Below are 27,719 nucleotides of genomic sequence, written 5' to 3' on the forward strand. Positions count from 1 at the left end.
CTAACAATAAACTTACAATAAGTCATTATTTAAAATACAGATTATGAGGATAAAAATTTAACAGAAACGTTTGTGTCTCTTGGTGGAAAAAATACCCTGAGCAATACCATTGCCTCTTCAGTAATTCTAAAAACAAACAAAAAACAAGCACCAATTTTTAAAAAAGATTTATTTATTTTGAGAGAGAGAGCACGAGTGCACATGTGAGGGTGGGGCATGAGGAGAGGGGCAGGGGAGAGAGAGACTCTCGAGCAGACTCCCCACTAAGCACGGAGCCCCATGCCAGCTGGATCTCTCAACCCTGAGGTAATGACCTGAGCCAAAATCAAGAATATGAAGCTTAACCAACTGAGCCACCCAGGCGTCCCAAACAAGCACCAGTTTTTAAAGAAAAATCAAATTGCTTTGCATTATCAAAGAGGGATCTTGGCCAGGATTAGTGCAACAAAAAGCAAAATCAAACCAAAATTTGAAACATTCTAGAAATTTGATTCATGGCCAATTTTATGAATTGACCCAGAAAGAAGAAGTTCATAAAGTAAGAGAAAATTAAATTATGGGGTGCCTAAGTGGCTGAGTTGGCTAAAGATCTGCCTTCAGCTCAGGTCATGATCCCAGGGTCCTGGGATCAAGCCCCAGTCATCAGGCTCCCCGATCAACACAGTAGTCTGCTTCTCTCTCTCCCTCTATCTCTCCCCCCGCCCCCGCTCGTGTGCTTGCTCTCTCTTCAATAAATAAAATCTTTAAAAAATTAAATTCAGTAGAGCCCTATCTTTTAGATATGGATTTTTTTTTCCAAAGAGAGATAACAGTGTTAACAAAAACAAACAAATCCCCACTAAGCAACGATGCCAAATAATACATTTTTAAGTGTTAAAAAGGACACAGTTGAATTGGTTGAACCTTGAGTCTACGTAGACTTTAATAATTCAGTCAAGTTTAATTGTCCTGGTCACTGTATTTATAATGATAACAGTGATGAAGTTATGTTAATTTGCAAAGACTTTATAAAAGAAGAAAATGTTAACAAGGAAAAGAAAAAGCCTAATATGTGGCACTGTACTGGGCACTAGGGATACAAAAATAAGAGACACAGTCCCTGCAGTCAATCAACAGTAGGACATGTGGTGGGGGGGGAAACATACAACCAGAACATTTGAGAAAACTGATTAAGTGGATGCTATGGAACACACAAAAGGACATCCAATCTGGAAGGTGGCAGAAGACACCTACTCATATTTATCTACTGGGAACTTTATTTTTTCTAATTAAATTGCACAGAATATAGATGTAGAGAAACTATGGACCTTCTGTCCATCATGTTAGCTACTAATATATTTCCCATATTGCTGTTTGACTTCTCATATTGGTATTTTTTAGTTAAAGGGACGGTATTTGTCAAACCTAAACAGGGGGCGCCTGGGTGGCTCGGTCAGTTAATCGGCTGCCTTCAGCCCAGGTCATGATCCCAAGGTCATGATCCCAAGTCCTGGGATCGAGCCTGCCTGCATTGGGCTCCTTGCTTAGCAGGAGTCTGCTTCTCCCTCTCCCTCTGCTTGCCATTCCCCCTGCTTGTTCTCTCCCTCTCTCTGTCAAATAAATAAATAAAATCTTAAAAAAAAAAAAGAAACATATTTTCCTCAGTGATTTATTATTCTTAATCTAAGAAAGGCCTTCTTTACCCATAAAAAGATATATATTCATAAATGTTTTCTTGTAATTAAAAAAAATGTTTAACCCTATAATGCATCTGGAAGGTTTTACAATTAAGTATAGAGTGACGATCTAAAGGGATTTTTTTCAAAATGTTATACCAATTTTCCAAACAGAACTTTCTGAATTATTCATCCCTCTTCCTTGAGCTCTTTAAAGGTCTATGTGATGACACAAATTCCAATAAAACATTATTGGTAATTGGCTCTTTGGTTCCAGTTCTCTGCCCAGAAGCCTCTCTCAAACTTGGGCAGGCAGGCTGAAGTTCTAATTTCTTGGTGGTGGGACAAGGGCCAGATAGTAATCAGAGAGTTGTTGTGGACTGAATCTTTGTGTTCCCCTAAAATTCCTTTGTGTTGAAGCCCTAACTCCCATGTGAGATAGGGCCTATGGGGAAGTGCTAAATGTTAAATGAGGTCACAATGGGTGGGGGCCTAACCTGATAGGGCTGGTACCCTTATAAGAAGAGGAAGAGATACCAGAGTTTGCTGTCTCTGCCCTGTGAGAAAACAATGAGAAGGTGGCCATCTGCAAGGCAGGAAGTGGGCCCTCACTAGATTCCAAATTGGCCAAGACCTTGATCTTAGACTTCCCAGCCTCTAGAACTATGAGAAAATAAATTTCTGTTGTGTAAGTCACCCAGTTTATGGTATATTGTTACGGCAGCCAGAGAAGACTAAAAGATACATTCGGTAGTTTCCTATTTCAATGTATGGTTCAGGTTTTTTTGTAATAATCTATTTCCCATAAGTCTCATAAATGAAAATAGTTTTCTCCTTTTTTTCATAGGTAATTGGAAGATTATTGAAAAGATGCAGTTTTTAAAAATTTAACAATATTGTCACCCTGAATTTCACAGCATTATAATATTGTTTTAATAAACCAGAATCTGTTTCTATTCTATCTGCTATGGGCTGAGTTGTGTCCCCTCCCTTCCTCCTCCCAAATTCATATGCTTAAGTCCTAACCCCCAGGACTCAGAATGTGACTATTATTTAGAGACAGGGCCTTTAAAAGAGGTAATTCAGGGGAAAAAATACTACTAATAAAAAATAAACAAAAGAAGTAATTAAGGTAAAATGAGATCGTATGGGTAGCCATAATCCAATATGACTGGTCTTATAAGAAGAGATTAGGATATAAACAGGTACAGAGGGAAGACCATGTCAAGACACACGATGACGGCCATCTACAAACCAAGGAGAGAGGATTCAGAAGAAACCAACCTTGCCAAAAATCTTGATCTCGGACTCAGCAAGGCATGTACTAAGGCTGCAAACTTTCCCAATTTCATTTTATTCCAGGGTTTCTTTCTAGTATAAAATCTCTTATGTTGAAAAAGGTGAGCATTCTGGTTAAACTGTTTTTAGTGCCTTATAGTCATAGTCTTCTGCTATCCTTCTTATAAGTTTTGAATATTTCTTATTAAGGATATTGTCAGGTATTTTATAGTTTGGGCTGAAATTAGGAGCATAGTCATTTAAAAACCCTATTTTTGAACTGGTTTTTGCTAGCGTTTTTTCTTTTTTTCCTTAAATAAGCATTTCTTCCATTACTGCATCCAACCATTTCCTAATTCTTTACTAATATAGTAGTCTTTCAATTGATCTTTGGAAAATTCTGTATATCAAATTATAAAAACTAAAAATTATAATAATTTTATCTCTTCCTATCTAAAAGCTACAACTCTTACGTCTGTTTCAAATTTCATTGTTTGACTGAAACTTTCAAAAATATTGAATTTTAATGGTGGCAGCTGGCATCTCTGTTTTTGTTTTTGTTTTTTTTCCCAGGAATAGGAATGCCTCTAATGTTTCATCACTAAGTATTAGGCCAGTCCAAGATAAATAGAAGTGTTTTTCTGTTTAAAAAAAAAGAAAAGAAAAGAAAAGGGAACACAAACTGAATTTTATCAAAATATTTTTTAGCATTTACTGAGATGAGTTAGAAAACCATTTGATCTGTTAATATATTACCAAAGGGGCTTGAGGATAGAAACCAGCCTATAAATGAAGATTCAAAGAGCTCAAAAAGAGGTCCCAGGTGGAGATGTAAATTTTTGGGTTGTCAGTATACAGCTGGGATTTAGTAGCATATGATCAGAGATCACCTAAGTAGTGGGTACATGAGTTCAAGAGAGAACAAAACTATCATGCCTGTGCTGGGCAAATCCAGCCCATTTCTAACCCTAGATAAACAAATGTCCCACAGCCTCAGTGAATCAAGTTTCTCTTCTCTAAATGAAAAAATATTGAGAAGCAAGCGAGCATAAGAGACGGAACAAGTAGAGGCTAAGTGTGTGGGCTTTGATGCCAGAATGCCTAGATTCAAATGCAGATCCCTCACCACTTCTGTAGCCTTGAGAGAGAGAGTTAGAATCCCTGAGTCAGTCTTTTCATCTATAAAATGGGGTAATAATATCTTTCTCAAAGGGTAGTTTCAATTTTTAAAATACACTTAAATGTCTACACAAATACTGATTCTTCTCATTTTTTTAAAAAAAGTCTCCTGAACATCCTTTCCTGTGGTCTTGTCACTGAACTTTAAGATGAACTTCAGATTCAATCAAAACATAAACCACTTTTGTGCTCACTTCAGCAGCACATATATAAAACATAAACCACGTTTCCTGCATATGGTTTCCTATGAACCCTAAAGGGCTTCAAGAGGCCACTATGGGAATGTGAAGCCCTTCGAAGTTGTATTTGCCATTTAGCCTAAAAATTAACACAGTTACAAGCCAGATAGACTAAACAAGTATAAACAGGTAAGAGTAGAAATGGAAACCACTCTTTTGAAGAGTTCTGCTGTACATAGATCAGTGAAAGATGACAGAAGAGGATACGTGGGGCCAAAGGAGCTTTATCATTTGTTTTTTCAACAAAATAAATTCAGCCTATTTGTACGCTGTTGGGAATGATCCAAGGGAGCAGGGAAACGGTGCAAAAAGAGAGGACAAACGCTGGAGTGACGTCTTTGGTGGGTAGAGTAGTTAGGGTCTATCACACAAGTAGAGGAGTCACCTTAGATAAGAACACGCAGAAGCACAGGAGGGAAGGAAGAGGATGTGCAAAGACGCAGGCAGGTAGGTAGCTTTCTTGGTAGAAACATGTGGAAATCTTCTGATTGCTTCTCTTTTCTCTTTGAAGGTAAGCTCATTAGCTGATAATGAGATGCGGAGAGAGGTGATGGAGATTTGGGGACAGGGGTAAGTATGAAAGAATCATCTAAACAAATGTACCCAGAGTTGCCACTTGTGCACATATTTCTTTTATAATATGAAAAAGTAATAAAATGGGCACCTGGGTATCTCAGTTGGTTAAGCGTCTGCCTTCAGCCAAAGGTCATGATCCCAGGGTCCTGGGGTCGAGTCCCACAACAGCTTCCTGCTCAGCAGGAAGTCTGCTTCTCCCTCTCCCTCTGTCTGCTGCTCCCCCTGCTTGTGCTCTCTCTCTCCTCCTAATAAATAAGTAAATAAAATCTTTTAAAAAGTAATAAATTTATTTTAGAACACTTTTAATATTGCCCCATTGGCTTCAGGATCAATATGAACTAATTAGCATCATATTAAAGACTATTCTTCATTTGCCTTCTTCATAAACCTTAATCTCATTTCCTGTCATATTCTCAGCACAATCTATATTCCATCTTTATCAATTACATAAGAGTTCTCCTAAAATGGCATTATGTTTAATGCTCCCTTTGACAGACTGTATTTTCCAAAGATGACTAAAATAATATATCCCATCCCCTGTATCTTCTGTACTGTGAACTTGATAAGTAGAATTTCCTTCTATATCCCCTTGAATCTGTGACTGTTTTGACCAATAGAATATAGTGGAATTGATGATGTACCAGTTCTGGGAGTAACCTTTCACTGGCCTGGCAGTTTCTGTCACTTGTGCCTTTTGCAATGCTTGCTGTTGGGATACATCCTCTTGGAACCCAGGCACCATGCTGTGAGAAGCAAAAGCTACAAGAGCCATGAGTAGGTATTTCTGATAGGCAGTACCCCGCTGGGCTCCCAGCCAACAGCCAGTATCAGATGCTGGCCATGTGAGTGAGATATCTGGGAATGTCCAGCCCAGTTGAACCTTCAGATAACTGAGCCCCAGACACCTGACTGTAATAACATGAGATCCCAATTACTAACTTCCCAGGTGAACACAGTCAATCCACAAAACTGTGAGATAATTTTCTATTTCAAGCCCCTAAGTTATTAGGTGGTTTGCTATGCAGCGATAACCAGAACTGTTCAGTGCTCATGTGGTAGATAGCAGTTGTCATAGCAATAGTGGTGCTGGTGGATAGATGATTTAGGAAGAAATGATATGCTATATAATCTTAGCAAGTTATTTAAATTCCTAAATTCCATTTTTCCATAAATGGGGATAATAACAAGCACCTTACCTGACATAGTTCCTGGCCTTAAAGAAGGGGTATATGTTTCTGACCCCTTCACCTTAGGGTTTAGCTTTGGCCCATTGAGGAAATAACTTTCTCGTCCATCATTTTACCTTTTCTTTTTATACACACATACCAGCTCCTCCCCATGAGAAGATTAAGTGATAATAGGATTTTGGGGGGCTTATATTTTACTAATGGGCATGGTTATTGAATTGCATGCATATCTGTGAGTGTGACCTGTTTTGTCTGTAACTGAATAGATGAGAAAATTCCAGCTAGCCTTACCAAATTCAACTATTTGGTAAGTGCACTCACAGTCTCTCCCCACCGAGCCAGTTATATATATCCCAGATATAGATGTGGAGACACAGGAAGCTACTTCAGCCTTAGGACAAAGTAGTGTTCTCCAATCAACCTTTAAAAGAGCCTTGGGTACTTAAGTAGCACTTATCTATCATATGGTTACTAATTCTATTTGTTCATAGCTTCCCCAATAGAAGAAGAGAAAAGTGTAAATGGGTTTAAGAATTAAAGTCCAGGGGCACTTGGGTGGCTCAGTCGGTTAAGCCTCTGCCTTCAGCTAGGGTCATGATCCCAGGGTCCTGGGATCGAGCCCCACCTTGGACTCCATGCTCAGCAGGGAGCCTGCTTCTCCCTCTCCTCCCCTTCTTGCTCTCTGTTGCTATCTCTGACTTTCTCTCCCTCTCAAATTAATAAAATCTTAAAAAAAAAAAAAAGAGAGAGAACCAAAGTCTATCCCCATAATCCTAATAAACTCCTATTGTTCTTCGGCATTCAGTTCAAGCTCTGCCTCCCCTGGAAAGGCTGTCTTTGTGTTTTCATCCAAGTTGTGTTAGGTTCCCTTAACTGAGCTTCCATTTCTCCTTACATCTCTTCTAATATTCATATTTTTGTTTGATACTTTCTCCCAATAGTCAGTGAACCTCTTCAGAATAGGGAAAGGTTTTCCATTCAAAGTGTTGACATATGGCAGGTCTCAATATTTGTGGAATGAATTAATATCTTATATACATTATAAATTTATTTACTTAAAATTTACTTAAAATTTACTTAAAATAAATTTACTTAAAATTTAAGGATATATGGGTATGTGGCCATGTGGGTATGTGTGTGTATGCACACAACAGTCATTGAGTCCCACCCCCTTTCCCCTGGCATTCTTCCAACACAAATAGCCAAGACCTGGATAAAGATTTTAAAGTTATAGCCAAATCCAGAAGTTAAGATGTAAGGGGTATTACTTGAGTTAAATAGAAAACTTGTGGCATTTTATTATTTACTAAAAACAATAATGTATCGATATTATGTAATAAAGGTTTTGCTAATTGATGAATGAACATTTTGAACTTGTAAGCAGATGAATAATTATGCAGTAACAAGTTTGACACTGAAATATTAGAGTCAAAAAAGCCTCTACAATAAATTATTATTAATGCTGCCAAAAAGCAGTACTGAGACCTCGGTACTATTATTTCCTATGTATAATTTAATACATTATAGGTATCTTGGCAAAATAAACAATAATTATACAAGAGTCACATATAAAAATATTTACTTATATACCTTCATCATCAGTATGGAGTTTAGCTTCCAGTTCCGCTATCTTGCGTCTTAATTCAAGCATTGATAGTTGTGCTATATCCCTATTATTAAAAACACTTTGTTAATTATGATCCAATTATAATATGAAAAGAATAATACATAGTGACATACCACTACTTTAGGAACAATTTATTATGAAACGTCACTTATTGAAGGCATGGTTGAGAATCAGAAATCAGGCAAATGGAGGCTTATGATTACCAGGGTCCATAAGGACTTTAATATGCACTAAAGCTCAGAGGCCCCCCGGTGACAATTAGAAACCCTTTACCCTTAATTTAAATATGATCCCAAGAAGTTGTAATCTGGTTTCTCAAAGCCCAGCCAATTAACTGGGATGAGAGAATGGAATAGCTAGGGCAACAGGTAACTGAAAACCTGAAACAAAGAGGAGAAAAGAAACACTAATAAAAAAAAATACACACATACACACAAAGAGCATTCCAGAGAGTATCTATTTAGGACATCAGTAAATTAGCATATTAATTATCAAAATATGGCAGAATCATTTATGCAATATGTGTTTTTGATTGCCTATTATGTCAAGGCATTGTGCTAAATGCTGAAAATACTACAGTGAATAAATGAACTGAACAATGACAATAGCAGTGGCTAACTTCCATTAAGTGCTTACTATAAGCTGATGCTAAGTGCTTTACATACTTTTCACTCAATCCTGGCAACAACCACATGAGGTATAATGATTTGTACACCAATCTTAGAGTTGAGAAAACTGAAGCTTAGTGGTTCATTAACTTGCCCACGATCATGTAGTTACTGAGTGATAAGAACTGCAATTTGAATTTGTGCAGGATTCCTCTAAAGTGTTGCTTTTATACTCTACTGACTAAGGGAACACAACTGGTCCTCAGAATGCTTACAGTTTAATATCAGACCAAGAAATAAGCAAGTAATTAAAAATGTATTGTTAGAGCTACAACAGAGGAAAGCACAGGAAGCTTTAGGGACACAGAGGTGAGTCTAAATCTCATGGGGGCTGCTAGTGGGATTGGGGGTATTTAAAAAAATACTTAAAATGTTTCAAAGATTTAACACAAAGTAGGATATTGAGTATTTTTTAAAGTATATAGGAGGGGCATTATTTTTACAAAATTTTACACCATTTCTTAATTTCTTCTAAAGGGATGAAAGACAAGCATAACTAAATAAAACCTTTGTTTCTCTAAATCAGAAAAGCTCAATTGAGTAAAACATGAAAATCAAACACATATTTTAGCATTACAGTATAAGCACACAATACACTCCATTTAATTTGATCCTAAAGACAGAAAATCCTACCTCAAAATCTGCCTATTTTTAATACCAAACGCTTAATCAAAGAGGCAAATCAATCTTTCCTATCAAACAGTTTCTAGATGTCGCCAGATCTGCCCTAGTCACACTGCTGGCATCCCATGGGCTTCGGTGGCTTCGGCTTTCAACAGCCGGGCACACACTGGTGCATCTTCTCAGGCAGCCTGTACCTGAACCCTACACCCGGGCGGGAGTCCGCGCGACGCCCTCCAACTCACTTCGAATGGATTTCTTCCAGTAACTTCATTTTAAGGCGGTCGGTGCTCACACCGTCGAAGTTGTCGCCTCTTCCTTCCTCCATACTGTCGGATCAGAAACGCCCCACGCCCTTCCCCTCTTACAGCTAAGACCACAAGACCTGAAGGGCCACCTACAAGCTGGGAAAGCGAGCATTGTGAGGAGCTGTCGTCATCCTGTACTCACGGTCGCCCGCTCCCCGGCGCCTCCCGGTGACGTCACAGGGCTCGCCGCGGGGGCGAAGGATGGCTTAGGGAGCGAGTGGGGGAGCCGGACACAGGCTGTGCCGCCCGGAGTGTAGCTGAAAGGGGAAGAACTCTCACTGTTCTGGAAACACGTTGTCAGAAAAGCACCTCTCAAAGCCCAAAAGCTGAGGCCCCATTCCTTTTCCCAAACTGGTGGAAGGGGATTGTATACCAGCTATATGGCTGACTGTAGGGGAGTAGGGAACTGTTGGCCCTGGTGCTTTTTTAAAACACTGACCCAGGCCTGATGTTCACTTTACTCTCAGCCCTTGTTAGGGAATTGCTGAATCCAAGAATGGCTGTGCCTATCTTTGCTTCAGTTTACTGCATACTACAGGCTCTGGTTAGGAGTGTCTGAGGAGCAGACCTTGAGAGGCAGGGCCTGAACTCTGACTCTGAGTTTCCAGTACAGATTATTCTTTGTTTTGCCAAATCTGGGCACTGTCTGTGGACATAGCTCAAAGCTGCTTACAACAGCTTGAAGTATCATGCTTATATTTGTAATCACAAATTTTGCATTCTGCTCCTGAAATGTCCGTGCTTTAGTATTATCCCTGGCTCCCATCCATCGTTGAGTAGAAAGATGGGCTGCCTTTACCTCTGACTTCTCTGGTGCATTTTCCATATCCTGAATCAGTTTGAGAAGTGTGAGCTTGGGACCATGTTTTCTGACATAAATCAGCACAAATACTCTGGTAAAGCATTTCTTTATTCTGCATCTTTAATGTTGAGAAGGGTGACCCTTGGTAGTGGTAAATACATATTGATTATGCCCATAAGATACTCTTTCAAAGATTTTTTTTTTTTAAGCATAAAAAGCACATGTGGTAAATGCTTGTTTAATTTGGTTGCTGCTTATCAACATATTTTTGGAAACTTGATGATTTATGGGAAAAAGAGAAAAAAGTTTTGAATCTATGGTTGCTACGCTTAAACTTTGTATAAAACCGTAGAATGGTTCATTAGATACACGCTGGACCTAAGTCAAGTCTTCAATTAGAAAGTGGGTTTTAAGAGAGAAGGGAAATTCTGGAAATTTGGAGACTCTGTATTGGGAGATGTTTCAAGCATGGGGATAGTTTGGAATTTAATTGTTTGAACATAAGTGTAATAAGTAGCACATTCAATTGATACTGTTTAATGTCCAAAAGAACCACCCAGATTTGTAGGCAAAAAGAGAATTTGAAGCATTTTGAGGAATTAGTTCAATTAATTGCAATCAAGGGTTTATTATGTACAAATTTTGATTTGTAAGAGATGTGAAATATGTTCACTGCTTTAAAAAAAAAAACCCTATAGTTAATTTTAAAAGTTTAATATGATAGAATTCTATCAAGTCATGTGGTATGGCAAATCCTGTACTCCCACTTTTGTGCTCAGCCTGACATAGGTTGTGGGGAGCAAGTTCAGGTCTCCTCTCGGACACTCACCAGGTCTATTCCCTGCCTTCGTGGCTCCTTTCTTTTCTTCCCCAGCCAGAATTTTTAGTTTCAGTCTCTCATAGACTGAAGGGGTGGGGGTGGAGGTGGGAGTGAGCTGGGAACAGTAGAAGGATGCTTATGTATTCTTTCAAGTCTTTATGATTTACCCCTAAACAACAGCTTTGAATTATCAAAAGCCAAGAATTGATGTTTTTGTTCTCTGGTTTCTTTGTAGAACCCCTGCTTCTTTGGGCCAGGAGGGTCAAGAACTCTGTCCACCTCTAATGCTATTTCCAGATCACTATTCTTCCATCCTTACGTAAAAACCCATTCCTCTGATATGCATGCCTTTTTAATTAAAAAAAACTTAATCCCAGAATAGTTAACATTAGTTTCAGGGATATATATAGTGATTCAACAATCCTATACATTACTCACTGCTCATCACTTTAATGTACTCTTAATCCCCCTCACCTATTTCACCCATCCCCCCCCCCACCATCTTCCCTCTGACAACCATCAGTTTATTCTTTATACTTAAGAATCTGGTGGGTTTGTTTTTGTTTTGGCTGGTCTTTTTTGTTCATTTGTTTTGTTTCTTAAATTCCACATGAGTGAAATCATATGGTATTTGTTCTTTCTCTGACTTTTTTCAGTTAGCATCATATCCTCCACATTCATCCATGTTGTTGCAAATGGCAAGATTTCATTCTTTGAGTAACTTTTCATTATATATTTACATATTTATATATGTAAATATATATATTATATAATGTCTTCTTTATCCCCTCACCTATCAATGGACACTTGGGCTGCTTCCATAATTTGGCTATTGTAAATAATGCTGCAGTAAACATAGGGGTACATATATCTTTTTGAATTAGTGTCTTTTTATTCTTTGGGTAAATACCCAGTAGTAGAATTACTTTTTTAGGAACCTCCATGTGGTTTTCCACAGTAGCTGTACCAGTTTGCGTTCCCACCAACAGTGCACAAGTGTTCCCTTTTCTCCACATCCTTGCCAACATTGGTTGTTTCTTGTGTTTTGGAGTTTAGTTATTCTGACAGGTGTGAGGTGGTATCTCATCTGGACCATCTGTGTGTCTTTTTTGAAGAAATGTCTGTTCATGTCTTCTGCCCATTTTTAATTGAATCATTTGGCTTTTTGGTGTTGTTGTAGAAGTTCTTTATATATTTTGGATACTAATCCTTTATTGGATATCATTCGCAAATATCTTCTCCCATTCAGTAAGTTGTCTTTTAGTTTTGTTGTTTCCTTTGCAGTGCAGCAGCTTTTTATTTTGATGTAATAGGGTTTTTATGGTTTCAGGTCTCACATTTAGGTGAGATCCATTTTAGGTTGATCAATTTTGAGTTTATTTTTGTGTATAAGTGGTCCAGTTCCATTCTTTTGCATTGTAGCTGTCCAATTTTCCCAGCACCATTTGTTGAAGACTGTTCTTTTCCCCCACTGCATATTCTTGCTTCTTTTGTCAAATATTTTTTTTGAAGATTTTATTTATTTATTTGACAGACATAGAGACAGCCAGCGAGAGAGGGAACACAAGCAGGGGGAGTGGGAGAGGAAGAAGCAGGCTCATAGCGGAGGAGCCTGATGTGGGGCTCGATCCCAGAACACCGGGATCACGCCCTGAGCCGAAGGCAGACGCTTAACCGCTGTGCCACCCAGGCGCCCCTTCTTTTGTCAAATATTAATTGACCATGTAATCATGAGTTTATCTCTGGCCTACTATTCTATCCCATTGAGTTGTCTGTTTTTGTGCCAATACCATACTGTTTTGACTACTATACCTTTGTAGTATATCTTGAAATCTGAGATTGTGATGCCAGTTTTGTTCTTCTTTTTCAAGATTGCTTGGCTTGACTATTTAGGGTTCTTTGTGGTTCCACAAACGTCAAGATTATTTGTTCTAGTTTTGTGAAGAATGCTGTTGGTATTTTGATAGGGATTGCATCAAAAAAAAATCTGTAGATTTCTTTGGGTAGTATGGACATTTTAACAGTATTTGTTCTTCCAATCCATGAGCATAGAATATCTTTCCATTTGTTTGTGTCATCTTCCATTTCTTTCAATGTTAGTTTTCAGAGTGCAGATCTTTCACCTCCTTGGTTAAGTGTTTCCTAGGTATTTTATTTTTGGTGCAATTATAAATGGCATGCCTTCCTGATGTAACAACCATCTATTCCTTCTCCTTGTTTCTACCCAGAGACTTCACCAACATTCCTTGTCTACTGACTTTGACATTAAAAGTGGTCTTTCCAGAGTCTTGCCCATAAACTTGCCCTTCAACTTGCAACTCTTATTGCTTGAATCTCCACTCCACTTCCACAGCTATAAATACTCTGAATCCTGTCACCAGAGTGGCTTTAGCTCAGAAAACTTAAGTTCAAAATCTGCTGTCTACCAAAACCTCATTCTTTCAGCTCCCAATTCAGTTACTCCCTAAATAGCAATGTTTTATTAACTAGGCATACTGTCTCTGGAGCTTCTTAAACCTGCAAATACTGGGGCCCTATCCCTTATCACAGAGATCTTGCTTCCTTGATAGCACACTCTAGCAATTTGCTCCTCATCTGGCTTCCAAATTTGAACAAATGGATTGAGGTGCATGTGTGTGTGTGCACCTGTGTAGAGGACACTTGCCATTAGTCACTGTTTCCACCGATGAATAGCTTCTGGGGTGATCAAGCTATTTCTTCACATGTGACAACTTTTTGCATAGAATACATCTGAAGATATTATTTGGGGCCTTTTTTTTTTTCACCTAATGTATGTTCATAAAGATTTTTTAAAATTCATCTTTCTATATCTTTAAATATGAATAGAAAAAAAATTTTGAAGAAAGCAAGCTATTCAGAAACCACACACAATTTTAAGTACTTCTGTTGCTAAACTAAATACAAAATGGCCAAATCCATTAGAAGTCTGTTTAAACTTGAGTTTGGCAAGAATAGATCAGAGAACTAATTTCTGTTTGAGCAGAGCTTTATTCAGGCTTACCTAAAAAGTGAAATATAATATGATTTCTGGCTAACAAGCCCTAAGCTTCGCTTTTCTTAGCTTGCCCTAAAATACCTGTGAATTCAGAGCAAAGGACAAAAGCTCACACTATCACCAAAATCTAGGACTGGTGACCTATTCGCTAATATCTTGGGCAATTTTCTACCAACTATCAAGCCAGTGGAATGGTAATTAAAAAAACACAAAAACAAAAACAAAAAAACTAGTGTTAAGCAGTTGGAAGCAAAGGATATCTATAAATGCCATTAGTCCTTTCTTATCTACCTCAGTTTAAGAAAAATGTCTGGCTGAACAATCACTCTATTGTGTAGGTCCCTCCTTTTTGAGGCTAGTATATGACTTCTTTCATACTGTTCTCTTCGATCTTTCTAGACAGCTGGTGCCTGGAGGTGCTCCCAGGAAACTACCCCATACAGCATGAGGGAGGGACAGTCTGTAGAGGCAAAATGAGGCAAAGACCTGGTAGCAGTAAATACTGAGAATATTTACACTTCTCAAACTAAAAGTAGAGATTAATTGGAAGCTATTTACCAATTCAATTTTATTTCCACATTATCCTTAGCCTTAGGGAAAGAACCCATTAATTCTAGGTGTTCCCAAAATACAATCCTGTGAGTATATTTGAGGCCAAGTAATTCAGAAACAGTTTATTCATAAAGCGTAAAGACAGTTTCAAATAAAGTCTAATAAACTAAGTAGCCACTAAAGCTTCAGAAATATTAGAATGGACAATAGCTATGAAAATCAATACCAATCATTTATAATCAGTAAACAAAAATAAAATGCCATTAGATATTTACTTATGTATTTGTACCTTATAGGTCTGTGAATGTCCTGTCTTCTGCCAGAGTGGAAACTGTTATACCTCTCCCACCATGGATTAAGCCTAAAGCCTTCACATTCTTTGCCATGATTATAAATAGAAGATTTTCTTTCTAATAATTTATTGGCTTTAACATATAAAATTCTAAGGACTAAATCCCAAAATAAAAATATATTTACCACCCAAAAAATTCTGTTCATATTTTTTACAAAAATTTTGCCTCTTGGAATAACTTAAAGAAGTAGATATAGTAAAATGATTTCTTAAAGTACTTTTCTGTCCAATTAAGGTGGTGATAATCACTTCAAATTTTAACATAATATCAATCATACACCAAAATTTCCTAGGCTCCTAGTAGATTGATACCAGTCTAAATCCAGAAGACTTAAAAATCTCTTTGTATTCATTCTCAATCAGAAAGACCATCTCCCTTCCTAACAAAGAGATACGCTACCAAATAATTTTACAGAACCTCATCTTATTTTTCATGATTAGCTTATTCCCTGTATTGAAAAAGTCTTTTAAATGTTATCTGAGAATTCTTTTAGTTTAGGATTACAGTTGTTTTTAGCTTACACACTGAAAATTTTGACAAGCACCAAGGGAAAAAAATCCACAATAAATGCAAAGCCAACAGACAGTATTTTAAGTCATTCTTCCAAGTACAATTAGAGCTAAGGTTACTAAATGCCAAATTTTATGTAAATATATAATTTCCTACCTTGCTTTTTTGAAAGACAGCAAATACAAAAATAGTTTAACATTAGGTTTAATGAGATTTATAGCACATGTATTATTAGTCTTACTTTAACTGCAAAAATATTTTAGCCACATTTAGAAAAAATAAACTTAATGAGAAAATAAACCTATATTTCTAAAGGCCAGATGCAAGAATACTGATTCTGTTCCTTGTAAGTACAATACATGCTATAAAGCTTATGAAACAGTCACTTCATAGGAATGAATACATTTTTAAAACACTGGTTAATCTGTGGGGAACTCCACATTTGCCTATTCAACAAAAATGCATCCACCTTGTAAGGCTTTGGTATAGGTGATTCACAGCACTTCCTTCATTTCTCTTTCTTCTTTGCCTCACTCTTCTCTAGTTCCTTTGTCTGCTCACCCTTCTCCCTTTTCATGCTTACATTGGCTGTTCCTTCTTGATTTCTCCCCTTAGAATTATCAACTATTTTATAGTCTTCAAGGAGTGTTTGTCCCGTTTCTTTTGCAGTTTTCTTCACCATTGCTTTGATACCAATGTTGTCAATGTTATAGGCAGTTACACCAACATTGATAGCAGAATCTACTGCATCATGTGTAGCTTCTCCAGCAGTATGCCCATATCTTTAAAAGAAAGATTCGAAAAAAGTATTAAAATTATAAATTAAGATCTTCCGATTTAGTATTAAATAAGTCCCACGTTTAGTATGTTATTCCTGAAAGCAAAATCAAAGGTTATGTTTCAATTTAATTAAGAACTTAAAATACAGTAAAGAATAAAATCCAACTGCCAAGGTTGTATTTCTCCTTTAGTAAAATCTGTGAAAATAAACTCAAGCTAGCTGAGATTAATGTAATTAAAGACTATGTTGGTTATAATAAAGACTGTTCATCAGTCATTATTTCCTTCTTTAACCCACCCCTTCTGGAAATAGAGAATTTTCAATGAAGCAACTATAGGACACAAAGAATCTATAGTCACTATAAATGGTTTCGAGTTCTATCTTAACTAGACTTTGGTCAGGTCTTTTATTTATTTATTTTTTAAGAGGAAGCGGGGGGTGGGATGAGAGAGGTGAGGAGCAGAAGAGGGAGAGGGAGAAAATCTTAAGCAGGCTCCATGCCCAGTGCAGAGCCCAGCAGGGGGCTTGATCTCACGACCCTGAGATCATGACCTGAGCTGAAATCAAGAGTCAGATACTTAACCGACTAAGCCACCCAAGCGCCCCTGGTTAGGTCTTTTAACGTATCGAATCTGAGGTTATCTTTAAGCAAAGATTCTACAACACTATCTCCCTCACTCCACTTTGCTGCAGACTCGCTGGGCTTCTTGCTGTTCTGTGAGCCCATCAAACACACGTGCCACCTTAAGACCTTTGTACTGGCTGGTATCTGCCTAAACTACTCTCATCCCAGATATTCACATGTCTCACTGCCTCAGCTTCTTCAAATCAGCTAATTATTGTCTTCTCACTATCTCACCTATTTCAACTGCCTTACTCCACATGCTCCACCCCACTGTCCATCAATCCACCCATAAGCTGCTCTTATTCTATACCTACCACCTGCTACATACCATAGAAATTATTAATTCCCATTGTTTTTGTTTTGTTTATTTCTTGCTAGAATATAAACCTTATTAGGAAAAGGACTCTGCATGCTTATTAATGTAACCTACACACCAAGAACACTGCCTGACATTCAATATTTGTTGAATGAATAAAATGATTAATTCCTGCCCTATCTACCACACTGTCTTTAGAGCATCAAATGTATAACAAAGTGCTTGGGAAATTATAAAAGCACTATACAAAAGCGGTTATTATTGACAATTACCAATATCTGTGTTTAATACCATTTCTATAAGAAAATACAAGTTAAAGGCCTATACAAAGATACTAAAAATTATCCCACTGCTTTTTCTCTTTACCCTTTTCAAATTGCCAGATTTTTTCTTGCTTAGCAAGCATAAACTTAAACAACAAACAACAGAACGGCAACATTTCACAATTTTTTCCAGGACATACTGATGTCTCCTAAATGCTTTGTGACCTGTATCTGGACATTTTATACTAATTCTGGATCTGTTCTTTGAATACACAAGTCCTCTATTACCATTAGTCTGGCCTGGAACAGTGGTTTGTGATCCTACTAGCTTGTTCATGCTTGTTTTTTTCAATTTCAGTGCTAGAAGTGTGAATCTTATTAAGTTCCTGAATGAGGATTCCATTCTGTCCTGTGCCTAATGTTATTAGAACCAGAGGAGGACAGAACCTACAATTTGTCAAACCATATGTCTATACCACTCTTTTAAAAAAAGGTTTATTATTTATTTGAGAGAGAGAAAGCATGTATGATTGGGGGAAGGAGCAGACAGAAAGGGAGACAGAGAATCCTGAAGCAGACTTCCCATTGAGTGCAGAGCCAGACACAGGGCTCGATTCCAGGATCCCAAAATCTTGACCTGAGCTGAAGTCAAGGGTCAGACGATTAACTGACTGAGCCACACAGGCGCCCCCATACCACTCTTCAATGGGGCTTTCTCACCAGTTACCAGACATTAAAGCTTCCTTAACTGCTGTCTGCCAGTCCCTGTTGCTTTGCAACCCCTCGGTATTCCATAGCATTTGCTCATTTTGCAGAAGACATGGAACCTTCTCACTGTCAATCAAGCCCCCACAAATACTATCATCAGGTAACAATGGCTAAAGTTAAAAGAGAAGAAAGAGGGGGTAGCAGTTTCAGCACTGGAAGGGTGAGCATAACTCTTGGTTGAGCAGGTTTCTCTTAGGGCTTTGCTTTTCCAGGTCTGTGTGAGCTACAATAAAGTGACATGGTTAACTTAAGAATTTGGCCATATCAGTGTTTTTGAATATAGGAAATCCTTCAGATTCTGGAACTTCCACTTCCCTATTATACTGATGCAATCTGATACCTCTAACTGCACTCATGATATTTTTATATGTAACACAATTCTAAAGGCTGTATTATTAGTAGTAATGTGCAAAAAGGAATCTGTGTTGATATGCTAATGTTTTGCTTGTTTTCCCCTGCTAGCTCCATTTCAACAGCAATTCCTGTTAATTTGGGAACAGTACCAAACTAGGAGTCAAAAAACTGCATTTTATTTTATTAATTTTTTAAAAGATTTTATTTATATATTCATTGGACAGAGAGAGAGAGACAGCCAGCGAGAGAGGGAACACAGGCAGGGGGAGTGGGAGAGGAAGAAGCAGGCTCCCAGCGGAGGAGCCTGATGTGGGGCTCAATCCCAGGACTCCAGGATCACGCCCTGAGCCGAAGGCAGACGCCTAATGACTGAGCCACCCAGGTGCCCCCAAAAACTACATTTTAATATCAATTGTGCCCCAAACTAACCATATGATGTTGGTGAGGTCTCAACCTCTTTATGCCTCATTATTTTTTTCTTCATATCATAAAATGAGATGTCTAGATTAAAGCACTTTGAAAATTCCATTATACAAAATGTGTAAAATGACTTTTAGGCAGTTGTGTTTATTTTCTTTAATACATCCTCACCTATCACCTCTGCTTCCCAATATGCCTTAGAACCAGTATACCTGGCAGGAATCTATTCTTCTCTTCCTTGATAAAGAACTGCTCAGTTCTTTTCTTCATTCAAACTATACTGTAGATTCAGACTACACTGCTAAAAACTAGAAAGCCTATTTCTGGTAAAAAGACAATGTTTATGTTTGATTTCTTACTTTTTAAAAAGTTTAATTATAGCTTATCAAACCAGATTTTTTATACCAAGTAACACTACCAATTGAATTCTCTTCAAAAAATGAATATAAAGTATGCTCTAAAAAAGTCAATGAGACTTAATATACAATTTGAATGAGACTTTGCAGAAATTTCTGCAGGAAAAAAAAAAATTCTCCAGCACACTCAGTAATGTCTACAAAGACAGCATATGGGCAGTGATTCTAGATTTCACTAATTATAGCAAAATTTCAGTCATAACAAATTTAAAGTAAATCTGCCTAAAATTCAATTTATATACAACCTTCAAAACTGTTCTTGGAAATATTAATCTTAAATATTTAAAATAGAAATAGCATCTTCTTAGTCTATCCATCCAAGACAAGGATTGTGGCCAATTTATGAAGGACCTTACAAGTGAAACTGAGGAATTTAAACTTCATGTTGAAACCGATGAGAATGGCACAACCAAATTTATGTTTTAGACAGCTCTAACTCAGATTGCATTGTTAATTTTAAGGGTGTAAGAGGGAGACAGAAGAAGCAGTTAGGAAACAAGCTATAAGACGGATGAGAGATGATGAGGGTCTATTCTACAGTAGTGGTCATAAGGCTGAAGAGAAAAGGATAAATATAAAAAAACAGGACTTGGCAAACAAATAGCTGTAGGGCTATGGGTTGGGATTTATGAAGCCAAAAGACTGAGACAAAAATTAACTGGAAACATAGAATTTGAGAGGTTGTAACTACAGACACCAGTATAATTAATATTCACAAACAACAGAAAAGGACTGAGCATACAGTAAACCTTAGAACCAATATTCAATGAATGGATATGGAAGACAACAACCCTGAGAAGTAGTCTGATAAGATAAAATTGAATGGTGAGTTAAATGAGAATACTGTTAAAATCTGTAGACAGCTGACCCACTAATCTTAACAAGCAGTAAGTCTTGGAGCAAGATCAATCAGGAGAGGCTACAGTAAGTATGTGATTAGACCTTATTCATGAAAAATTGAGGAAGATATCTAAGACATTAAAAAAACAAGTCTTTCAAAGCTTAAGATAGCATAAAATGGAACCCTGGCTAATATGACATACACCAAATCTGAAGCCAAACTGAAAGACAGACTTAATGATGAGTCAAAATCAACAATGTGAAATTAAGCAAGTGTAAATATAAAGTTCTTAATTTTAGGTACAAGTATCAACTGTCCAAAAATGAGATAAAGGCCCAGATTTTAAATAAAAGTTTCATTTAAGAAAAAACAACCCAAATTTGATATGGGTCAATAAAGTAGCAGCTACTAAAGAGATACACTCTTTGTGTTGTGTGCCATATTTGCCAAATGCTAAATATGCCCAAACAAGGGAGGCAAATCCCACTGTATTCTATCTGGTCACAACACACAATACTACATTCAATTCTGGATTCCATTTTGAGAAAAACACTGATAAATGAAGGATGTGGAAACCGTACTATATATGGAATTGTTAAAGGAATTGGGAGTATTCAGGAGATAAGAATAAGTAAGTGAAGGACATGATGATAATGTTTAAATGCTTGTATAGTTACCGTACGGGAAAGAGAAGACTGATCTTATATAACTCCTAAACAGATGCTATATAGAACTGGTTTTGGGTAATATGACATCTGCCAAAAGAATTACCTTCAATGAGTTTGAATTTGCCCCTTCACCTAGTGCAAATTTAAGGGGAATTTTAATTAAAATTCACTAAGCAAACCAATAAAATACTGTATCTTAAAAAAGTAAATTCCTTATAGAAAAACAATTTTACAAGGTTATTCTTCAGAAAAATACAGAACACATTTTATCTTAGAACAAGATAAAATTTTAATGAGGGGAAAACAAAAATGGATCTAACTTACTGAATTTATATGCTTTTCCTCTAAACTGTTTTTTTTTTTTTTTAAGTTTATTTTTCTTAGTAATCTCTATACCCAGTGTGGGGCTTGAACATAGGACCTCAAGATCAAGAGTTACATCCTTTTCTGACTAAGCCAGCCAGCAAGGTACCCCATCCTCTAAACAATTACAAATGGAAAAAAAAAGGGGAGGGGCTTAAAGGTGAAATTTAGAAGCTATTTAGAAGACTGATGAATTATTTAGTAGACACCATACTGCAATTAAATATAGCAGATTTGAAGTTACTTATTGCTTTTTTATTGTTCTTGTAGGTCTTCAAGTTCCTAAATTTAAAATAAGACAAAAGCATTAATTTAACTGACAAAAATAGTCTTAATGAATAGTTCCTACACATTTACCTAAAAATTTTAAGAATATAATTAATTATATAGATCCTTAGATAAACCATTCATAATCAATGAACGTTATCTTGAATCATAATCAAAACCATGAAACGTATAAACAATATACTTCTCTAACACAATCTGCTTTTAAATATGCCTAAATGAAAAGATAATCTTCCGTACTGGCTTGTAACACCAGAAATCAGATAAGGAAGTATATATAACACATTCGTTTTTCTCCTAGGCATAATTCATATAATTATGGCAGATTCAAAACTTGGGAGAATAAGTTATCATAGGCAATAAAAATACAAATTTTATTATACTATCATCAGTTGGATTAGAGGAGAAAAACACAAGTGCTTATGCTATCAAATACTTTTTGAAAGTGTAAATAAATGTAAATTCATAAATATAAATTTATGTAAATAAATGAGAACCAAATTAAATGAAGTAACTGGCTCTTCCATTTCTTCAGTGATAAATATCATTAAGTTATTACTGGTTTAATACTTGCAGTTTCTTCTTTTAAAAGACAATTTCTACTTCTGGGCCATAAGTGAGGAAACAGTATTACAAAACCCTTTATATTCCCACTGCCCCTCACATCTTCCTAAGTTTCTAATTAAATTACTGCTAAGACCAAAGTACCTTTATAGTTAGAAATATAAACCTACTTAACTAAATTCTCACCTGTTTTTTCACTCCATGAATCTTTGGAGTAAAGGATAAAAAGAACAGCAATACATACCATAATAAAAATAAATGAGCTCAGAACCACAGTTAAAATGTCCTTTTCATCTCCTAAGGACCAAAAATACAAAATCTACCCTAAAACCTTGCTAGTTATGTGAATCCCAAATCTTTAATAAAGCTCTCCTTAACTGTACTTAGATAAGCATTTTCTTTCATTAAAGTAGGAAATGGGCAAAGCCACTGGAAGCATTTATTACTTTCTAACATGACTGCCTACTTATTTCTGCTAACAAATGATACTGATAATCTAAAAATAATTCACTTTTGGCCTAAAAGGCACTTCTGACTCACTTGGACTCTTGCAACAAAAGAAAAAACTCTTTTTCTAATTACGACTGATCCACCAAAGTATCCTCAGAGCCATAACACAAAGAATATTAGAGATCAAGGCTATAAGTACCAAGAGGTAAGCTGGAATACTTGGGTTTTATATTTCCACCAAAAGAATTTCAGATCTATTCTGTATTTTCTTTGACAAATCTTTCGGTCAAATTGACACTCCAAGATGTTACACTGCTTTGACTCAAAATGTATGCACGCCCCAGATGGAGGTCAAATCAACTCAGACTGGAAATTAAGTTAGTTTTTCCTAAGCCACAGGTAATTTACTATAGTGGGAGGGAAGGTAAATGCATGATAGATAGTGGTTTCTTACCCTAGATACTAAACTTGCATAGATGTCTCATCAAGGACAGGGTTGGTCCAGTACTGTTCTTTCATACTGCATGACACAAAGAGACCTGGCTTATACCCCAGCTCTAGGGGTATAATCTTTAACAAGGTATTTAACAGCTTTATACTTTGGTTTCCTCATTTGTAAAATGGAGATAATAGTGTTTAAGACTAGAGGTGCCTGGGTGGCTCAGTTGGTTAAGTGTCTGACTCTTGTTTTGGCTGGGGTCATGATCTCAGGGTTGTGAGATGGCACCTCCGTGCTGGGCTCTGTGCTGGGCAAGAAGCATGCTTAAGATTCTCTCTCTCCTCCTCTGCCCCTCCCCCACCTTTCTCTCTCTCCTCTCTCAAAGAAAAATAGTGTTAAAGCTTAAATACATATATGGAAAAGCACTGAACACAATGTCTAATACATAAGTATGAACTCAAATGTTGTGAGTAGATAATTAATACAAATAACTGGGAGTTGAGAATACCATTAATATTACTTTTTGGTTTCTAATAAAAATTTAATATTAGGCTTTAAACTAATTCAAAGCTAAGAAAGCAACTTGGGTCTTTCATACTAGATTTTTTAGACCTAGATTCCCCTAGGACTTATAAAGAACAAAGAGCTAAAATCAGAAAATCCTGTTTTAAGTCTCACCTTTAATAGTTATCAGAGTAGCCGGGCAGATCACTCATTTCTATTTTTGCCCACTTCTTAATATATGAAATAGATGACATACCATCTGTCCATTCCAATAAGAATGAACAATGGTAGAGTCAAATAAGATGTGACAATATTCAACATTCTTTGTATAAAGAAGGGGCTAATGTTAACAAGATACAATACATTAATATAATTCAAGTTTTTCCCATCAAAACTGCCGGCAAACATCACCCATCAAGAACATGCAGTCAATATAAGGTATTCAGAAACTACAGGCTTTTTTTTCATTAAACTTATTCTTTGCATTAGTGATGAACAAATATAACCATTAGTAATGTAAGACAAAGTCACAGTAATTCCATTGATTTACCTAAAATAGTATTAAGAAAAACAGAGTAAAAAAATGTTTTATCAGATACTCAATAATGACACGATCATTTTAACTGTCCTGAATTTCTGCAAATACTATAGGAGATTTAGTCATTAAAATGATAAAACTCAACTTACTTGTATCTGACAGTCTGTACAGTTTCTGCTGAAACATTGTTAACAATACATTTGGCTGCACATTCCAATCCCTGCCAGACAGTTGAAAATCCTGCAAATATATTTAAAAGTCAGTAACACTACAGCTAAACGAATGGAGCTTCCTAGTTAAATTTATGGGTCTTTGTTACCTTGAACACTACTTGCTGCTACGACCATAGCACCATCCAAGGGAGACTTCCCATTTTTGTCTTTTTTAAGAGATTCTGGAACAAGTTTGCTTCCATGCTTCTTGACATGCGGAGCTAGTTCCTTTCCAACACAATTTGCTACGGTGCAAACTCCGTCAACTAATATAACCATAAAAAAAAGGAAACACTTAGAAAAAATGTATTCTTCCCTTGATTTTACCACTCTTAACAAAATTCTTACATGAGCATCTAAAGTTGCTTTATTGCATAATTTAGCATTTCTATATAAGGATGAGAACCAAGGCTGCCTAGTTTTTAAACAAAGCCTATTATTTGGTTTAAAGATACGTTTGTAGAACCTAATGATTAAAACCTTGCCTCTTAAATATAATGTTCTTTTTGGAAATTTGCTTAAAAGAAAACCAAGACTGCTGCAATGAAAGACTTGTAGGTCCATCTTTCATGTCTTCCAGCTATGTGTATTTCTAGGTTTTCTCCATATTGATAAATATCTCACTGAAATAGTAATAAAGTATTTAAGCCTATTTAAGTAAACAATCCAAAATCTGATTCAAAGAATATTGAATACCAAAAAGATAATCTTACTAAATCTAATGATAATTCATGAAGGAGTGATCTGGCCATCTTAAAATGCCAAACTTTAGATCTATGATTCTCAAAGGAGAAGGAATTAGTAGGATATTACTTGGGAAGGCTGACACCAGAATTACCAAATCAGCTTAATTCAAACAATACATCCCTCCCACTTGACCCCAACTACTATGCAGTGAGCTGTCCTTAAAAGAATGTGTCATAGTCAAGGATAGCAAATACATTCAGAGCCATTCCTTTTCAAAGACACAGACACTCCCCTCTCGACACATCAAAATAACCCTTTAACCAATGTTTCTCAAACTAATAAGCAAATAAAAATCACCTAGGGATCTTGTTTCTGAATCAGTAATGTGAGCCAAGTACCTGAAATATTTCTAAGGCTCTCAGATAGGTTGATGTTGCTATAGATCCCACTATGAGTAGCAAGGTGACACTGCTTTGTCCTAATCCTTTACTCCTAAGGTTAAACCATCTATGAACATTTAGATTAACCTGGATTAAAAGATCATTTTTAATTTAACTGAAAGAAGTAAAGTCTTCCAAAGTTACTTTACCCAGGAACTGACTGACTTTTGCTGCTCCTCCTGTAGCCTGCTTTGCTATATAAAGTCCCCTGGTCACAGCTGGACTAACTTCCACTGGTTTTTCTTCTGGTTGAATCCGTTCACGGAGTTTAGAAGCACCTTTCTGGATTGCTTTGCCAGTAAATTCAGCACCTTTGACCAAACCCCAGCTCACCCAGGAAGCACCTTTTTATAGGAAGATTTAAAAGTGCACAATATTAGAGCTGATTATACCTATAAACCCTTTAATAAACCAACAGGAAAAAAAAGAAGGCATTCAATGTTCAGATCCCAAACATACCGTAAACTTTCAAGCCAAATTTACAATTATAATTTTCTGCTGGAATATATTTTTTCTAGGTAAATTCATCTTTCAGTACTTAGGTCATAGATCACTCAATAATATAGTTTTGTATTACTCTATGCTGCTACTACTACTTGTAGGTATCTCTCTACATGTTACTTACCACACTATTACTATTGTTAGGGACTACTTCTGGGTTTTGGTGCCAATAACACAGTATTTGGCTTGAGGACTCAGGTATTCTTGTTCTTGCCTTAGTCCAGGTACCACTTTTCCTCTATGAAGCGCTGAGGGGTTTAGACACAAATAATGCAAATTGGAAACCAATAAACCCAGATCTCAAACACCAAGGCAGAACTCTTGCTTGCTTGCTTTAGACAAAAGGCATAAGGCAGGGAGTCCTGTTCCTCCCTCAATCCCAAACCCAAATTCCATGATCTCAGCACCTTTCAGTTTGTAACATAAACCTGAATGACAAAGACAGAAGACTACTCAAAGAATACATGAGTAGAAAAGATCTAAGAAGAAAACTCGGAAGCCTAAATGGTTTAGCCAATTCTCATGATAGTTCCTAGCCCTTTGCTTTGCTCAATGCTTCTTACAGCATGCATGAAAAATGAGACTGTCAAGACAGAAAGCAGGATAGCATAGACTTCTCTAGTGAAAAGGCCCTGTGTACACATGAGGAAAGGAGAAGTGGAAAGGAGATGGGAAAAGCAAGAAAAAATACCAAGGAGAATAGTTTCTCCTAAGAGGAAGAAGAAAGTTTTACCCAGCCTTGGAGAGCTTATAATTTTAAATATTTCCTTTTTGGCTATACCCTGAAAAAACAAGCTTTTAAATAAAGCTAGACATATAAAATACCTAAGTATATTCTCCAAAGGTCTGGGGCATGGCTTTTACGTAATTACTTTGGCCTATGAGTGAGTAGGCATCTGGTGATCATGTGAAAACCCTATTTAAAAATGCTAACAATGAAAAATTAAGTGCCAAGTGGTAACTGATCAGAAAAACTGTTGTGTTTCTCTTCCTCTTTTAGTTAACATGTCCACCTCTAGCTCAAATACTACCCCCACTGTCCAACCCCTGGGGGAAGACCAGGTCTCAAACCCAGACAAATACCTTCCAGCCAAGAGTTCCCATAACAATAAAGGGACTGAAGACCTCTATTAAAAATATTCATAGGGGGTTTAGAGTTAACTTTCAGGTTGAAAATATTTAAGAAGTAAAAAACCAGCTGAGCTTGAAGGAAGACTGAGAAATCATAAACGACAATGAAACAAAGGAAAGCTTAAGTAGACTATATTCCTGCAATGAAACAAACAGGAGGGGCAGAGTCCACTAATGACTAAGAATAAATGGAAATTAGATAAATGAGAAGTCATAGGACTGATAAAAAGAAATGCTAGATGCAAGTTACAAAGAAGCTATCACCATGGAAGAGTGCATTATAGAGATAATACATTAAACCTAAGATATTACAATAGAAGATCAGGAAATGTAATGATTTATTGGTAGCTATTAAGATCTTTTAAATGGCATGTGTAGTGCCAGATATAGATTTATTCTATCCATATTTGCATTATATGCATCCATTTAATGCTGAGATAGAGCAGGCAATGAATGTTTGCTGAATAAATGAGAAGTTGCAGAGGACTTAAAATTATCTCATTCAAATTTAACCCAGTGAGGGGGTGCTCTAATCGGTCTATTGTCACAGATCCTCTACCACTTCCCAAATTAGCTTACTAAACCCTCCATCTAAAATGTTTGGCAGCTGCCTTCTTAAAAGTGTAATTCTGCCTTTCAAGACAATTTTCTACATAGCTAAATTTTAAGCAGTTACTTCATATTTTTTCACCTTTTATATTCATGAAATACAATACTATAGCTTTTACTGATCTTTACTGATCTTCAGACACTGGACAGGAA

General features: G+C 36.6%; 2 protein-coding genes across 7 annotated transcripts in view; both read right to left on the reverse strand.

The window, feature by feature from the left end:
• The window catches only part of CCDC169 (coiled-coil domain containing 169), a 46,403-nt gene extending 36,970 nt beyond the window's left edge, over positions 1 to 9,433 (reverse strand). Inside the window, 2 exon segments of the mRNA XM_008692230.2 lie at positions 7,705 to 7,784; positions 9,276 to 9,433. Coding sequence (XP_008690452.1) covers positions 7,705 to 7,784; positions 9,276 to 9,358 — 163 coding nt within the window. The 5' untranslated portion in view covers positions 9,359 to 9,433.
• A 5,202-nt stretch (positions 9,434 to 14,635) lies between these two features.
• Positions 14,636 to 27,719, reverse strand: part of SPART (spartin) — a 30,078-nt gene continuing 16,994 nt past the window's right edge. For 5 of the 6 annotated variants that reach the window (XM_008692232.2, XM_040622067.1, XM_040622082.1 and 2 more), the window contains exons 6-9: positions 25,475 to 25,669; positions 24,306 to 24,464; positions 24,136 to 24,226; positions 14,636 to 16,173 (exon numbers count right to left, since the gene is read on the reverse strand). In XM_008692232.2, coding sequence (XP_008690454.1) covers positions 15,900 to 16,173; positions 24,136 to 24,226; positions 24,306 to 24,464; positions 25,475 to 25,669 — 719 coding nt within the window. In that variant the 3' untranslated portion in view covers positions 14,636 to 15,899. The remainder of the gene's footprint in view (positions 16,174 to 24,135; positions 24,227 to 24,305; positions 24,465 to 25,474; positions 25,670 to 27,719) is intronic. The other variant, XM_040622089.1, reaches the window with a different exon arrangement.

The sequence above is a fragment of the Ursus maritimus genome, unplaced genomic scaffold (assembly GCF_017311325.1).
Source record: "Ursus maritimus isolate PB19 unplaced genomic scaffold, ASM1731132v1 scaffold_10, whole genome shotgun sequence".
Classification (NCBI taxonomy): domain Eukaryota; kingdom Metazoa; phylum Chordata; class Mammalia; order Carnivora; family Ursidae; genus Ursus; species Ursus maritimus.